Source organism: Solanum tuberosum, unplaced genomic scaffold (assembly GCF_000226075.1).
Source record: "Solanum tuberosum cultivar DM 1-3 516 R44 unplaced genomic scaffold, SolTub_3.0 scf00052, whole genome shotgun sequence".
Lineage (NCBI taxonomy): Eukaryota > Viridiplantae > Streptophyta > Magnoliopsida > Solanales > Solanaceae > Solanum > Solanum tuberosum.
In genome coordinates, this window is record NW_006238977.1 from 865,164 (window position 1) to 880,782 (window position 15,619).

At 36.1% G+C, this 15,619-nt stretch overlaps 2 protein-coding genes across 4 annotated transcripts in view; one reads left to right on the forward strand and one right to left on the reverse strand.

The window, feature by feature from the left end:
- Nucleotides 1-11,622, forward strand: part of LOC102591642 (protein EMSY-LIKE 3-like) — a 20,567-nt gene extending 8,945 nt beyond the window's left edge. For 2 of the 3 annotated variants that reach the window (XM_006343973.2, XM_006343971.2), the window contains 4 exons: nt 9,702-9,926; nt 10,019-10,087; nt 10,163-10,226; nt 11,110-11,622. In XM_006343973.2, the coding sequence (XP_006344035.1) occupies nt 9,702-9,926; nt 10,019-10,087; nt 10,163-10,226; nt 11,110-11,246 (495 nt within the window). In that variant the 3' untranslated portion in view covers nt 11,247-11,622. Of the gene's footprint in view, nt 1-9,701; nt 9,927-10,018; nt 10,088-10,162; nt 10,250-11,109 lie in introns of all 3 variants that reach the window. The other variant, XM_006343972.2, reaches the window with a different exon arrangement.
- A 453-nt stretch (nt 11,623-12,075) lies between these two features.
- On the reverse strand, nt 12,076-13,106 carry LOC102592422 (uncharacterized). Its single transcript, XM_006343974.2, has 2 exons — nt 12,643-13,106; nt 12,076-12,560 (listed from the first exon to the last, which is right to left on the reverse strand). The coding sequence occupies exons 1-2, from the start codon at nt 12,998-13,000 to the stop codon at nt 12,238-12,240; spliced, it is 681 nt and encodes a 226-aa protein (XP_006344036.1). The 5' UTR covers nt 13,001-13,106; the 3' UTR covers nt 12,076-12,237.
- Between the last annotated feature and the right edge of the window lie 2,513 nt (nt 13,107-15,619).

Genomic DNA, 15,619 nt, shown 5'->3' on the forward strand with positions numbered 1-15,619 from the left:
AAGATTGGGATGTAGAATTATTAGGAGCTCCATTATTTTTGTCACCAACTAGTTCAACAACAATAATATATCAAAGAGTCTCAATAAAATTATTGGCCTAAGACAAAATTCTAATAAGAGACCTCAAATATGTATACATAGTTATTATTTTTAATTATTAATAGTATTTTTTTTCACTCAAAAACCTTGATGAACATCAATACACTAAAAATATTATTGCAACAAGTGTTCTTGACAAACATCAATACACCCTAAGAAAATTATTAATATTAAAAAAATACTTGTAAAGATTATGAAAACTTACCGGTTAAAGAGGAAAAAATTGGTGTTTGATTGAAAAAAGAGAGGAAGAAAATTTGTAGTTGAGAGAGCAAAAGTCACGCAAAGACCGAGAGAGGCGATACAATATTATTTTATAACTTATTAAATAAGTGAATGGTGTTAAGACTACTACAGATCTGATCTGTTCAGAACTTTTCAGGTCCATTAAGAGGCTTTTTGAAAAAAGAAACAAATGGACTTAATGGGCTGAAGACCTAAAATCAAACACACTTAATGGGCTGAATCTGAATGATTAAGATTCAGACCTCCATTAAGTGCAAACAAATGAGGCCTAAATGATATTGATTGATAAAAGAAGGGTGATCAAATTCTAATCCATGATTGGAGGGCTGATATTTATTGTTTCCCGAAACTAAAATGGAAGGGGATTATGGTGAAGGTAGTAAACACTTATTCAATAATATATGAGTAATAGATGGGCTGATTATGTGGGTTTGGAGGCCAATGGAAGAAGTTGATGGATCCTTATCATGTGGGACAAAAGGGTGGCAGGGGAATTAATCCACTTTGGTGTTTCTTCTATCTCCTGTAAACTCTGCTCTATGGTGGACAATTGCAGCTGGGTGTTATGCCCCTAATTGCAGGAAGAAAGGAAGGAGCTTTGGTTGGAATTGATAAGAACTAGAGGGGCTTGTGATGGATCTTGGGTGGATCGAAACACTGAACTTATTGACTGGGTGTTATGCCCCTAATTGCAAGGACTTCTCTAAAATCATTAAAGACTTCGAACTTACTGACCCTCTTCTTCTAGGTGGAAAATACACTTGGTTTAGGGGTAATAATAAAAAATGTTCCTTAAGAATTGATAAGTTTTTGGACTTTGTGGAATGGGATGTGAGAAGTTCAGCAAAATTAAACAATCTGTGTGCTACCCAGGATTATATAATTTGACCATTGCCTATATCTTTACAACGTGGGGAGTGGGATTTTTCCAAATCCTATTTTAAATTTGAGAATTGGTGGATGGAGGTTGTAGGTTTCATGGGAACTGTGGAGGAATGATGGACATCTTATGAATCCTCTGGCAGAAAACAGATTACATCTTGGCCAACAAATTGAGGTTCATGAAATCAAAACTGAAGGAGTGGAGTGTTTCATATGGAGGAACCTAAAGATTAAGAAGGCTGATATCCTATACACCTTTAACAAAGGATGAATTATTATTGAAAGCAAGTTTACAAATGCCAAATGGAGTATCATGAAGTGGCAAAAAATGAGGAAATCGCATGGAGACAAATATCTAAAATATTATGGCTGAAGCAAGGAGATGAGAATACTTTTTCAGAGGCCAATTTTCATAAGAGATACAACCACATCGACAAGTTAGACGTGCAGGGAGATAGCGTCATGGATCCACACAGATAAGGGAGAGATTGTGGAGTTTTATCAGAAAATTTACACCAAGACAAAAGCTTGGAGACCCAAATTCAACTTTCAAGGTGATTATAAAGGTACTGAAGAGGAGAGTGAATGGCCACAGAGGGATTTTGAAGAACAAGATGTGTTAGAATGTCTGAAATTGTGTGCTGCTAACAAAGCCCCAGGCCCATATGGCTACTCTATGGGATTTTTTAGTTGATGTTGGGAGATTGTGAAAGAAGATCTAGTGAACACTGTTAGGAATTTTCATAGAAGTGAATACTTTGAGAAGAGCTTTAATGCAACTTATATTGGATGAATTCCCAAGAAAAATGGTGCTAGCAGTCTTAAAGATTTCAGACCCATTAGTTTGATTGGGACATCTATAATCATATTTAAGCAACTCACAGAGAGTCTTAAGAGAGTGATCAACAAGCTGGTAAATGGTCACCAAATGGGCTTTCATAAGAGGTAAGCAGATTATGGATACTACTCACATCTATAATCATATTTTAAGCTACTCACAGAGAGGCTTAAGATAGTGATCAACAAGCTGGTAAACGGTCACCAAATGCGCTTTCATATGAGGTAAGCAGATTATGGATGCAACCTTGTGATAGCCAATGAATGTGTTGATTCCCGACTTAAATGGACAGGAAACAAGTTACCTTCTCAAAAAAAAAATAAAAAAAAATAAATAAATATAAACTTGATATTGAGAAAACCTATGACCTGTCAATTTGTGCTTTCTTCTTAAAGTTCTAAAAGTTATGGGATTTGGTGTGAAGTGGATCAAATGGGTTTCTTTTTTGCATAAAGACGGTAAAATTTTCAATTTTGGTGAATGGATCTCCAGAAGGTTTTTCTCTTCAAAAGGAGGTTTGACACAGGGTGATCCCTTCTCACCGTTTCTCTTTCTTATTGTCTTGGTTGGGTTTTTCTGATTAGGCAAAATGCACAATTTGACCGGTGACCATGGAAGTTCATCAGGAAGACTAAGGCCCCTTACAATTTCTTATGTTTTATTTGGCTTGTAGCTAGAGAAGCAAGTCTCACTCATGAAAACTTAAAAAGAAGGGGATTTCATCTATGGTCTAGATGTTGTATGTGTGGTGCAGCCAGAGAAAACAATAGCCATCTGTTTCTACATTGTCCTATAACTTGTCCTATAACTGGAAAATTGTGACAACTTTTTTTGAACATGGTAGGACTAAGATGGTCTATGCCAGCAATAAGCTGTGATTTATTGAAGTGCTGGAACTATAATGGTGGTGCAGAGAGACAAAAGAAGTGGTGGAAACTTGTCTCAGCTTGATATGGTGGACAATTTGGAAGGAGCGGAACTATAGAATTTTTGAAGACAATAGTAATTATGTGCAGAAAGTCTAGATGAATTGTATTTTATTTTTATTTTTTTTATGTAGAGGAGGCTGAATCACTAGTTGATATGATAGGTTCCTTGTAAAGCAGTAGTCCTAAGCATGGTTAGGTTTTTGTAATTGTAGATAGCACTGTTATGGTAGATTACAGATCTAACATATATATACACACACACACACATTACCGGTTTCAAAAAAAGAAAGGAAGTATTATTTTTGAGAATGGTAAACTTTACTTCTATATATCCAAATGTATACTACAACAAAATGTAGTCCCCCATCACAAAAAGTCTAATCTATGAGAATCAAGCTTTTCGCCTTTCGTAAGCGCATATAGGGAAGTGGGCCCTCGGCTATTGAGATGACTTCTATTGTCTTTCTTTTATTTATTGGAGTTTCTTGTTCCCGCGCCCCTGGTACCGAGATCCCCAGTAATCTCTTGCAGTGTCAAAATCCTAATATATCTTTTTTTTGAAAATGGTAACGATGTATTATATCACAAAAGTACATGAGTTGTACTCAAACCTTATATACAGATGCACTCTAGACACTCCTACTCTATTTCTATATTGAGTCTAAAACATCAACTATAGAGGCAGTGTCATTTGAGTATAATTGATTACACCAAAAACATAACAACAAAATGCAGTTTAGTTTAACATCCTGCACACTGTTTTCTATGCCTTCAAAACATCTGGAATTCCTTTCTTTCCAGATTGCCCACCATATTGAAGCAGGGATAATTCTCCATCTAGTTCTGTCTTTTGCAAGGGCACCTGCCTCCTCCCAGCTGTACAAGGCCTCAGTAACTCTCCTAGGCATAGTCCAGGATATGCCTTTAAGGCTCAAGAAAATCCTCCAAAGCTGCCGAGTGTATTTGCAGTGTAGAAATAGATGGTTTACAGTTTCTAAGGTTTCCCCACATAGGAAACACCTAGAGCATAAGGTTATCCCCCTTTTCATTACATTATCCTGAGTCAGGGCAGCTTCCTTAGCTAGCAGCCAAATAAAGCATGAGACTTTGTGTGGGATTCTACACTTCCATACTTGTTTCCAAGGCCAGATGGGACTCTGCTGGCTTGATTCATCCATCAGCCTGTAAGCTGAATGCACTTTGAACTCTCCTCTATTGTTGCCTTTCCACCAAAGCATATCCTCATATGCCTGAAGTCCAGTAAAATGTCCAACCAACTTGAGGAATTCTGCCAACCTCATCACTTCCCAGTCATTTGGTTCTCTCCTGAAGATGAAATTCCACCCTTGTGGTGTCCATAGTTCTGCAATAGTTCTTTGTTGGAACATTGCCAGATTGTAAATATCAGGGAAAAGAGTTTCCAGGTTACCTTTCTCATGCCATTCATCCTTCCAGAATTTGATTTTGTTCCCATTCCCCACTTTCATCTTGAATTTGGGTTTAACTTCCTCCCATAATGCTCTTATGGATCTCCATAAACTGATCCCATAAGGTGTGGTCACAATCTTAGTCATCCAACTATCTTCATTCTCATATTTGGCACCTATCACTCTTCTCCAAAGTGTTTGGTTTTCATTTGAGTATTTCCACAACCACTTCATTAAGAGTGCTTTGCCATGTAGCTCCATATTCTTTATTCCCAGACCACCATTCTTCTTTCCAGTTGTCACTGCATTCCATTTTACTAGATGAAAACCTCTATTCTCTTTGTTTCCTTGCCACAAGAACTTCCTTCTTATGCTGTCTAGTCTTTTAGTGATCCCTGGTGGGATGGGAAATAGAGACAACATGTAAGTTGGGAGAGCATCCAGGACTGAGTTAATGAGGGTCAGTCTACCCCCTCTTGACAAGTACTGAGTTTTCCATCTGGCCAGCTTCTTCTCACACTTCTCTATCACACCATTCCAAATTTCTAAGGACTTGGATTTTGCTCCCAATGGCATACCCAAATATGTTGTAGGTAGAGTACCTACTTCACCCCCTAGAATTGAAGCTAACAATTCTATGTTGTTGACCTCATTGATAGTATACATAGAACTTTTAATCCAGTTAATGTGCAACCCGGATACCCCTTCAAACAACACCAGGATCACCCTTAAGTATTTCAGTTGGTCTTCCTCAGCTCCACAAAAAATCAATGTATCATCTGCATACTGAAGATGTGTCACCTCCAAGCTTTCTGTATTTTCTCTAGCCACATCAAAACCTTTTATCCATCCTCTCATATTTGCTGTCTTGAGCATATTATTCAGCCCCTCCATAGTAATTAAGAACAAGAAAGGGGACAATGGATCACCCTGCCTGAGTCCTCTTTGAGTTTGAAAAAACCCTGCAGGGGACCCATTAATCAGAACAGAGAAGCTAACTGTAGAAATGCAAAAGCTAATCCAGTTCAACCATTTTTGTCCAAATCCCATCATCTCTAAAATCTTCAGAAGGTACTTCCAATTCACATGATCATATGCTTTTTCTATGTCCAGCTTGCATAGAATGCCGTCTATCTATCACAGCTTTCAACCTTTCTGTGAGAACTTTGGAGAGTATTTTGTAAATGCTCCCTATGAGGCTAATTGGTCTGTAGTCCCTTAACTCATTGGCTCCTTTTTTCTTTGGAATGAGTGCAATGAAGGTAGCGTTGAAACTCTTCTCGAAGACTTCTTGCTCATAAAAGTTTTGAAATGTGTCCATGATGTCTTTCTTCAGTACATCCCAACACTTGATGAAGAAACCCGTTGTGTACTCATTGGCTCCTTTTTTCTTTGGAATGAGTGCAATGAAGGTAGCGTTGAAACTCTTCTCGAAGACTTCTTGCTCATAAAAGTTTTGAAATGTGTCCATGATGTCTTTCTTCAGTACATCCCAACACTTGATGAAGAAACCCATTGTGTACCCATCTGGACCAGGAGCCTTATCGGCTGCACATAGCTTTAGGCAATTTAGAACTTCATTCTCCTCGAATCTGCCTTGCAGGGACATTTTTTCCTCTTCAGTCAACATTGGGCATTCAACATTATTATAAGAAGGTCTCCATTGATGTGTTTCTCTATACAGGTTCTTATAATATGCTATTATCTCCCCTTCAATTCTGCTTTTCTCTTGAGTAACCTCTCCTTGTATCATGAGTTGATCTATATTGTTATATCTCCTGTGAGCATTTGCCATTTTGTGGAAGAATTTGGTGTTCTTGTCTCCCTCCTTCAACCATAGTACTCTTGATTTCTGTCTCCATGAAACTTCCTCTTTCTTGACTAGCTCTTCATACTCAAGTAAGACTGCAGCCTTTTTTGTCGTTTCCTCCACAGTGAGAGTTCTATTTACCCTTTCTGTATCTAATTCTGCTAACTGCTCTAACAATCTCCTTCTTTGACTGCCCAGATTTCCACATAGACTTGTATACTATCTTGTGTCATCTCCATTGTGTAGTCCTGTGAAGCTTTCGAAATTGTTTGTACTTTGTACAACTCAGTCATTCTATTCATCTCCCAATCATACAAGCCCCTTCTAAGTTTCAGCTCCCAGCCTTAAGGAGACCACATTTTAGCTATATATTTCTGTTGGTGTTGGAATAGATCATAAAAAAACAGGGAATAATACCCAGTTTCAAAAGAAAAATATCAGGGAATAATACCTTCAGAGCTCCATTCCCCAACTAGTTGTCATTCCAGAAAGTTATCCTGGTTCCATTTCACACAGCTAGAAACTTGATTCCTTAGGCAGGCCATAGTAACCTGATAGACCTCAAAGTCACCTTGCTCTATAGATTTTGAGGGTCTTGAGAGTACCTCCATAATCACTCTAACTTGAAGACTTTGTTGTGGTTCTTCAGGTTTCTAATTCACAATCCACCTTGAACCTTACTCACAATTAAAGATTTCCACTTGATCAGGTGAAAAACCTTTTTTTCGTTGTTACCTAGCCGTTAGGATCACATTTTTACAACAAACCAAGCGGGGAAACATATCTTCTGTAGTACTTTTCCGTGCCAAGCGGAGAAACCCCCCGTGGTACTTTTGGAAACCATACTGAAAGATCCAAGTCTGATCAAGAGCTTCTCATACTATGACTTAACAGAAGTGACTCCATTGTTCCTTGCCCCTCACCTCCATACATTATGACCTTTTTGTAGTGTACTTTGCATTTTAATTAGGCTTTGGAGCTCATTCAGCCTCCAATTCTGGAATTTCCTCCTAAAACTCGAGTTCCGAAATACTTTTCCATCTTGTAGTCTTTGACTCATGGACTGCACTGTATTCTCCTTCTGACATGGCATGTGATTCTGTATGTGTTAGGAAAAGTAAGTCTCAAAATGTTACTGTTGTCTCCAGCGCCACCAACGTCCCAAAAACCGTATCCTTCCCACATCTCCTACCTTGAATGATATGTTCCACTAAACCCTACCCATTCTCCAAAAATATTTCTCCAAGGCAAAAGAACATTATTCATTTTCAAAAAAGAACATTATTTGTTCTCCAACCCCCTTCCAAGACCTTGTAATTGTCCGCTATCACCTCCTTCCAAAAAACTTGTTCCTCTATAGGTCTTTTTAAACATCCATAGGGGTTGTTTGGTTGGTGCAATAAGGGATAACAATCTTGGGATAAATGCGGATTATTTTATCTCGTGTTTGGTTATGGGTGTTAATTAGTCCTGGGAATCATTTTGTACTAAAATAGTGGGATTAGCTATCCCATATAGAAGGTTGAATAGCTAGTCCCATGGGATATCTTTGTCTATCCCATCCTGGTAACCGGACAACCCCTTAGATCTTTAATCCCCTAGGTCACCCCAAGATTTAGGAGACGTCACAGTTCCCCACTGTACCAAATGGAACTTCCTTGCCCCATTTGTTGCATCCCATAAAGGACTCCTTTGGAGTCTTTCCAACTTTTGCGTGACACTAGGTGGTGCATGAGACAAGGACATGAAGTAGGCAGGGATACTCAATTCACTCTTAATCTACATTTCCTTTCCTCCTTTAGACATCTGTTTCTTGTGCCATCCTAAAACCTCTTAAGAAAACCTTTGAATCACCAGATTCATTTCCATTTTATCCTTATTAGAAGATCCTTGTGGCAATACAAAATTAGGTGGGAGGAAGAGCCCCAACCTTGCAATTCAATATGACCACATGATGTTGATCTTAAGACCTGACAACACTTGAAACCATGTAACTGCTGCACATCCCAAATATTTCGACTTGGTACTATCTGCATTGCAAAAAATTATAGTATCATCTGCAAATATAATAGATAGAGATATGAGACCCACCCGGAACAATGTTCTGCCACCGCTGCACTAAAACCCCTCAATTAATCACCAGCTACAACCTTATTCTTCATGCTCAATGCCTCTATACAGGAATGAACAAGATGGAAGATAGTAGTTCTCACTTTTGCAGGTTGCTTGAGCTGCTGCAAAACTCTCACAAATTACCATTCATAAGACCTGTGTACCTAACGGCAGATATGCAACACTTGACCCAATTTCCTCATCTAACACTAGAAACCCATCTTCAACATTACAAAATCTAGAAACTCTTGGTTTACATGATCAGATCCAATTTGCTGATCAAAACACCTGGTACACCTTGCTTTCTTTTAGAGTCCATAGCTTCATTTGCCAACCAGAGTTATGTCTAGTATTTTTCTACCTTCCACTAGCATTTTCCGAAGTAGACATGGTCTCCTCTAAGATCTCCTTTAGTATATCGGAATGCATCTTAGAAATAATCATATAGATGCCTTTTTAAAAAAAACTGGTAATGTTGTATTCCTCAGCATTAAGGATATGCTGGATATTGAGAAATAAATCTTATAGATGCTTCTGACTAAACTAATAGGTCTATAGTCTTTGATGCTTGTTACTCCTTCCTTTTTTGGGATGATGACAGTGAAAGATCTGCTGAGTTTTTTTTTTCCTTTCAAATTCTCCCCCCATGAAATTCCTCCATGGTCTCATTCACCTAACCTTTTACTGTGCAAGAGCACATGTCTGGAAGAATGCCAAAGTTAAACCATGGTCATTTTCTTTTACTCTTCTGATCTGAATATTGTGCAAATAATTTTGTATTATTTTGGTGGGAAATTGGTCAAATTCTTGCATGGATGTCAATCTGTATTTTTGGGTTGAAAAGTGATTTCCTTTGTCTTTCCCCTTTCTCTTTTTAACTTGTGAAGTTCAACTGTTGTATCATAGTTTCTTCCACAAAATAATGATTCCAATCAGTGAATTGACCTAGAGAAACTAGAACTTGTTCTTCTTCAGTGGCCTTTCAGCCTTGTATATACAAGTGCCATTTGTGTGTTCTTTGAGATGTTTATTTATATTCCCCACTTTTGGCCCTCTTTTGGATAAATTCGTATGCATTTCTGCATCGTGATTATTGCACCAATGTATTTCTAGATATATCAGGACCATTACATGTTTTTAAAATTCTTCATTTCTCTTATGGTGGCTATAAATTCTGGATTCTTTTCTGCTTCAGACTTGCTGCGACAATATATTTCTTGATTATGAGCACCCAAAGGACATTATACCTTCCCAAAGAAAAGAGTTCTGAAAGACATCGGGATAATATTGTTGCATTTTGAACAGGGACATTAGGAAATACATTAGTGAAATCACTTTGTTATATTCTGAATATGCAGATTCGCTCCATGGATATTCGTTGGATAGGTGATGATCCTGGAATATCTCGAGTAGGAGGAGCTGGTGGGCCAGGCTATGGAGGAGTTAATACTCTAAGTGCTGGAAGAGGGAGGAGATTTGCTAGGCAACAATTTGAGAATGATGTCAATGCATCAGAGAATAGAATCGTACAGAAGACATCAGATGAAATTGAGATTCTGCACACAGCAACACTGATAAAGAAGGTAAAATACTGTGTTGATCTTGGTCAACTAAATTACTCATACATAATACATCACGTGTAAGTCATTTTATTTTGGCCTTGTCGACTTACCAGGTTGAGAAGGTTATTGATGCAAGTCACCCTGATCTGGCTGAGCTTGCAAAGGCAAAGAAAATGCTCAAGGTAGAATAAGTTAAACAGTTCCTTTAGCCCATATATTTGTTTTCTTCTGGCGGCTGAAACCTGATTATATTACAGGAACATGAACAAGCATTAATTGATGTGATTGCCAAACTCACCGATGTTTGTGAGAGTGGAAGTGGTATGAAATAGTTACAGTTAAAGGTTATTCTTTTAAATTGGTGCAACTTATCCAAAATTTGTGTTTTGAATTGAGCTGAGTCTCACTTAATTGCTTTTTGTCCTACTATGTTGTGTTAGAGAGCTTCTCTGCTGCCAGTTTTAATGCAAAATTCCTCAAAAACAAGCCACACTTTCCAGTTGCTGCACTGAAGAAAAGTTGTAAAGCTTTTAGGCCCCCCCCCCAAAAAAAAAAAGCAGTACAAGAAACTACTCAGGATGTGGGTTTTGAGTTTTTTTGCAAAAAAAATTGGAGAACTTTATTTATTGCATAAGTTTGAGAACATTTTTCAACACTTATTGAAGAACAGTCCAAATTTTTATTTTTTGGGAATGGTTGCCAATGATTATTTGTGTACTTTTTTTCCCAACAATTTCCCAAACTGGATTTTTTGAAATTTGAGTTTGTTTTCTACCACTTAGCTGCTTCCAAAAAATTTAAGTGAATTCTTCCGTCAACTCTATGAAAGTCAATCCGGCTTTTCTGACAGTGATGAGTGATTTGACTAGAGAAGTGGATCGTGATGTCCTGATTCAATTCATTGTAAGAATTATTAATAGTCTAGCAAAAATACATGCATTGTTATGTTCTTAAAAATCCATGGTCAACAGAAGTTTTAAGTCGTACAAGAGTTTTCCATCTGTCCATATTCGCTTAGTAGTGAATCCAATGAGCAGATTTGTGTAAATCTTGGAAGATGCAACAATGGAAATTGTGTTCTTTGATTGACCCTCCTTCTGACAACTGTTGAATGCACTACCAAAATATTTGCTTGATTTTGAAAGCCATATATCTATATCTTCTGTTCTTTTTTGGTTATAATAATTTATTTTTATATGATTAGGTGGGGAACCACCATTCTTCCATAAGAACGATCTGCTGGGGAGCAATCATGATGGTGTTGATATGGAGCCTGGGATGAGGGCAAGAGGTCAAGGCGCACCGGAAAATCATCCAGATGAGGATGTCATCGTTATTTAGTTTCTTCCTTTTTCATAATCATCATTTGTAGGCAATACATTCTGTCTATTTAGATTCTGGAGCTGAGCTGCCAAACATCGTATTTCAGCTCAATGGATTATAGTGCCAACTTTGCTGTCGCATGAATTGTGCAAGACAACGTAGAGATGTCTTTGTATGTTATGTTATTACTCTTTAGTTGTGATGCTACAACCCCTGAATAAAGCTACTTCAGTTTGGCAATACATTTTGTCTATTTAGATTCTGGACCTGAGCTGCCAAACATCGTATTTCAGCTCAATGGATTATAGCGCCAACTTTGCTGTTGCATGTATCGTGCAAGACAACGTAGAGATGTCTTTGTATGTTATGCTATTACTCTTTAGTTGTGATGTTACTACCCCTGAATTAGACTGCTTCAGTTTGTTTTCATTCCCTAAACACATTTTTATTTTTTGTGATGGTATGTATGGTAGTGTGTATGATAGCTATTATCTCTCACTAATACAGGTACAAGATATTCTTGATACAAATGAAAGGAATCCACCTAGCTTCTCTCTATGCTGGGATTTACTTCTCAGGACATTCATCCATTTCATAGACTAATATTCTCTCATCTTTAGGTGTCTTTCCACCAAGGCTTTAGACATGAGAGGAAATCACCTTTTGTTTTTGTTTAGGTACTATTTTCATAGAATATTTGGCAAGTGCTTAAAGAATAGCAAAGCAATAAGAAAGGGATTGATTGCATGAGTTGTGTTTCAAAAATAACTTTGGTAGGTAGTTGGATAAGAAACGAGTTATCTATGTTTCGATTTTAGTGCAACTTATATGATGTTTAATAGATAGATATGAAATAAATTATTCATGTATAAAACTAATACAACATTTGGTTGACAATCTAGAAACCCACTACATTATGAGAAAATCTGTGTTATTATAACTAATAAATGAGATAAAATATGAATTCACTCATAACTAATACTTGTATAACTCTAGCTACTGGGTAAGATCATAATGTGGTAATGAATTGAAGAATGAGGTTGACCATGTCTGCATCAAAAGCAGGACCTTCCATCTGAAAATGGGTAGCTCCTTGAATTAGATGAGTTATGTTATGTCCAGCAGCATCCTTCAACTTGTTCTCCAATTGTTTAACGCTAGTAAACCCATCATTAGTACCCATGACAAACAGTTTTGGCTTAGGGGATTGTAATATAGATTTTTGATGCCTTCCAAAAAGAATCGAAGCAGTGAAACCAAAAGGGTATCCTAAGCTCACATACCCAACCACTTGCTCTACTTCATCAACTGCAGATCCCGCTATCGCTGCTCCTGTAATTATTTATCAATCACAAATTCAATACAAGAATAATTCAAGTCTCAGATCCAATAACAAACAACAATATAGATTGACCTGCAGATGAACCAATAAGGATAATTGTGTTTGTAGTGAAATTGGTGTGAACCCATTTGCAAACAGAGATAACATCGTTAATTTCAGCAGATCCAGTGAGGGAAGCACGACCACTGGATTTCCCAGCACCTCTAGTGTCAAAAGTGACAGCAATCACACCTCGACTTGACAATCCCTTAGCAATGCCTCTCATCAATCCTTGACATCCACCAAGCACAGAATAAGGATGCACTAATACTGCAACAAAACTGGAATTTTCCTCCGAAGTTGGCCGGTAAATACGACCGTCCAATATTACACCGTCGGTGCTCTCAATGGTACAACTGCTTCTGCTATAGGTACCACTTTCTTCCGCCATAGCTTACCAACAGTGTAATTGCAGTTGCAATTACTAATAAGGCTGTTGTAGCTTGGGCCGTTGAAGGAGTAGATTTCTATATTTTGTTGGTTGGAGAAATAAATGCAACAAAATTAGATGAACATTTTATTTAAAATATTTGTTCCATATTATTTGATTACTTATTAAATTATGATAAAATTAATTAAACTTTTCTCATTTTACCCTTACAATTAATATGACATTTGGAAGTATAAATAAATTTTGAAGATTCAATATTTTTTTTTTCAAGAGGCTAATTAATATAAATAAAGGGTAAAATAGTAAAATTAATTAATCTATTAATGATTTTTTAATCATCGTATAAAATAGAAAGTGCCTATCTAACCTGGGACGAAGAGAGTATTTTTATTGTTAAATCAAGCCACATATCTATTTAAGATTCTATATTACAAGTTATAAATATACTTTTCAATAATTATTTATATAGTAGTTAAATTACAAATTCTAACAGATTAAGATTATTTTATATCAGATTTATTTTTTATTTATTTTATTTTTTTAATCATCATATGCAAGAGTAAAAAAGAGAGCATGTGGTTATGTCCCTTTCGAGAAAAACTTTTTACTATATTTTAAGGATTTGAGTTCAGGACAATCTCAACAAGTTGAGGGCCTAAAGTTGATTTCATAGAGAGATCTTAATTTTTTTCTAGCTGACATATATGAATTGAATAGCAATAAAATATTCGATGTAGTCATATAAGTGAAACCTTGAGAGGGTAAGATGTGCGCAAACCTTATAAAGTAAGAATCTAGATAATGTAAATTTTCAACGAAAAAATATAATATAAAGTTAGAACAATAAAACCTAGCTCAAGAATCTGAGAAGTTAATATAATGAAACAAAATAGTACTACTACAACAACATACCTAGTGTAGTCCCACATAGTAGAGTCCGAGGAGGAAAAAATGTACACAAACTTCACCATTCCTTCAAAGGTAACGTTGATAGGCTGTTTTGAAAAGACCCTTGACTCAAGACAAAGACAGTTTAGGAAAAGCCGTAATGAAATTACAAACAACAGTAGAAAATAACAAAAACAACAAATAGCCGAACAATACTACAACACTAATCCTATAATCGAACTACATGAAACAACAAATAGTAACATAAATCAAAGAACACAAAACTACAAGAGTAGTACTACGCCGACTAATAAGGGCAACAAGACAGGACACTCCTTCTTACTAGTATAGATGCATTCCTACCTACTAACCATGTATCCTAATAATTTGTTTCCTCCACATGTTCCTATCTAAGGATATATTCTTGGTAAGATGCAATGGTGTCATGTCTTGTCTAATTATCTCTCCCCAATACTTTTTTGGTCTATCTTTTCCTCTTTTGAATTCATCCATAGCCAACCTCTCACATCTTTGCACTATCCTTACCACATACCCGAACCATCTCAATCTCACTTTCTACATCTTGTCTTCCATCGAAGTCACTCCCACTTTGTCTCGAATATCCTCATTTTAAATTTTGTCTCTCCTAGTATACCCACACATCCATCGCAATATTCTCAGCTCTGCCACTTTCATCTTCTGAATGTGAGAGTTCTTGACTGACTAGCACTCAACTCCATACAACAAAATAGTGTTTCACTGAATTTGAAAAATTGATAAAATGATATTGAAATAATGTTGACTTGTTGTGATGCTAGAAATTTGAAGAAAACACCAAAAAGAAAATTTATTTCTTTGTTAAGCAAACAACAATAGATTTTACATAATGGAAAATGTTTGACCGTTTGGGAGACTTCAGAATGTTCAATAATAAGAGAATAAAAATAATGAAAGAGGAATGAAAAGGGTAAATATTTAAATAATAATGTGGATTCATTTTAATCGCCAAAATATAAATGAGGCCAAAAATACATTTTTACATAAACAGAGTATATTAACATTATAATTACCACTTATAATAGTAGAATATGTTTTACCATCTATAACATCATTTTCTTAATAATGTATCTCCGTCTCCCACTCCCACTCCCACTCCCCCGCCTCTTCTCTCTCTCTCTCTCTAGTGTCCATCTTTCTCCCCCTCTCTCCCCCCTTCTTCTCTTTTCTTTTGTCTTTTTCTCTTTTTTTTTTTTAAAAAAAAAATCAATTTATTATCCTAACTTAAGACTTGATTTTGGATTGAGTATTATTGAAAACAATTGAGAATTTCTTTGAACTTATATCTTAAAGTTTAAGGATTTTGATGAAGAAGATATTAAGATTGATCTTTTCAAAATTTTGTCAAAGTGTATGGAAATCATAGGAAAATTGTATATTATAATTTCTTTTGACATCATCAATAAAAGAAATAAATACAAACGACAAATGTAATACATTTTGAATTCATTATATTATACATATTATTGACATGTTTCAATGCACGTGGTGAATATATAACAAATATATTTTAACACCGTTAACAAGCGAAAAAAATAAAATATAATACATATTTAATTCAACATATTATGTAACTGTTTAAAAATGTATTCACCGAAAAAATGATGTTGAATTATATTATTGTATTAAAAATATATAACTGTTGAAAATATATGACATATTATATACTCCCTC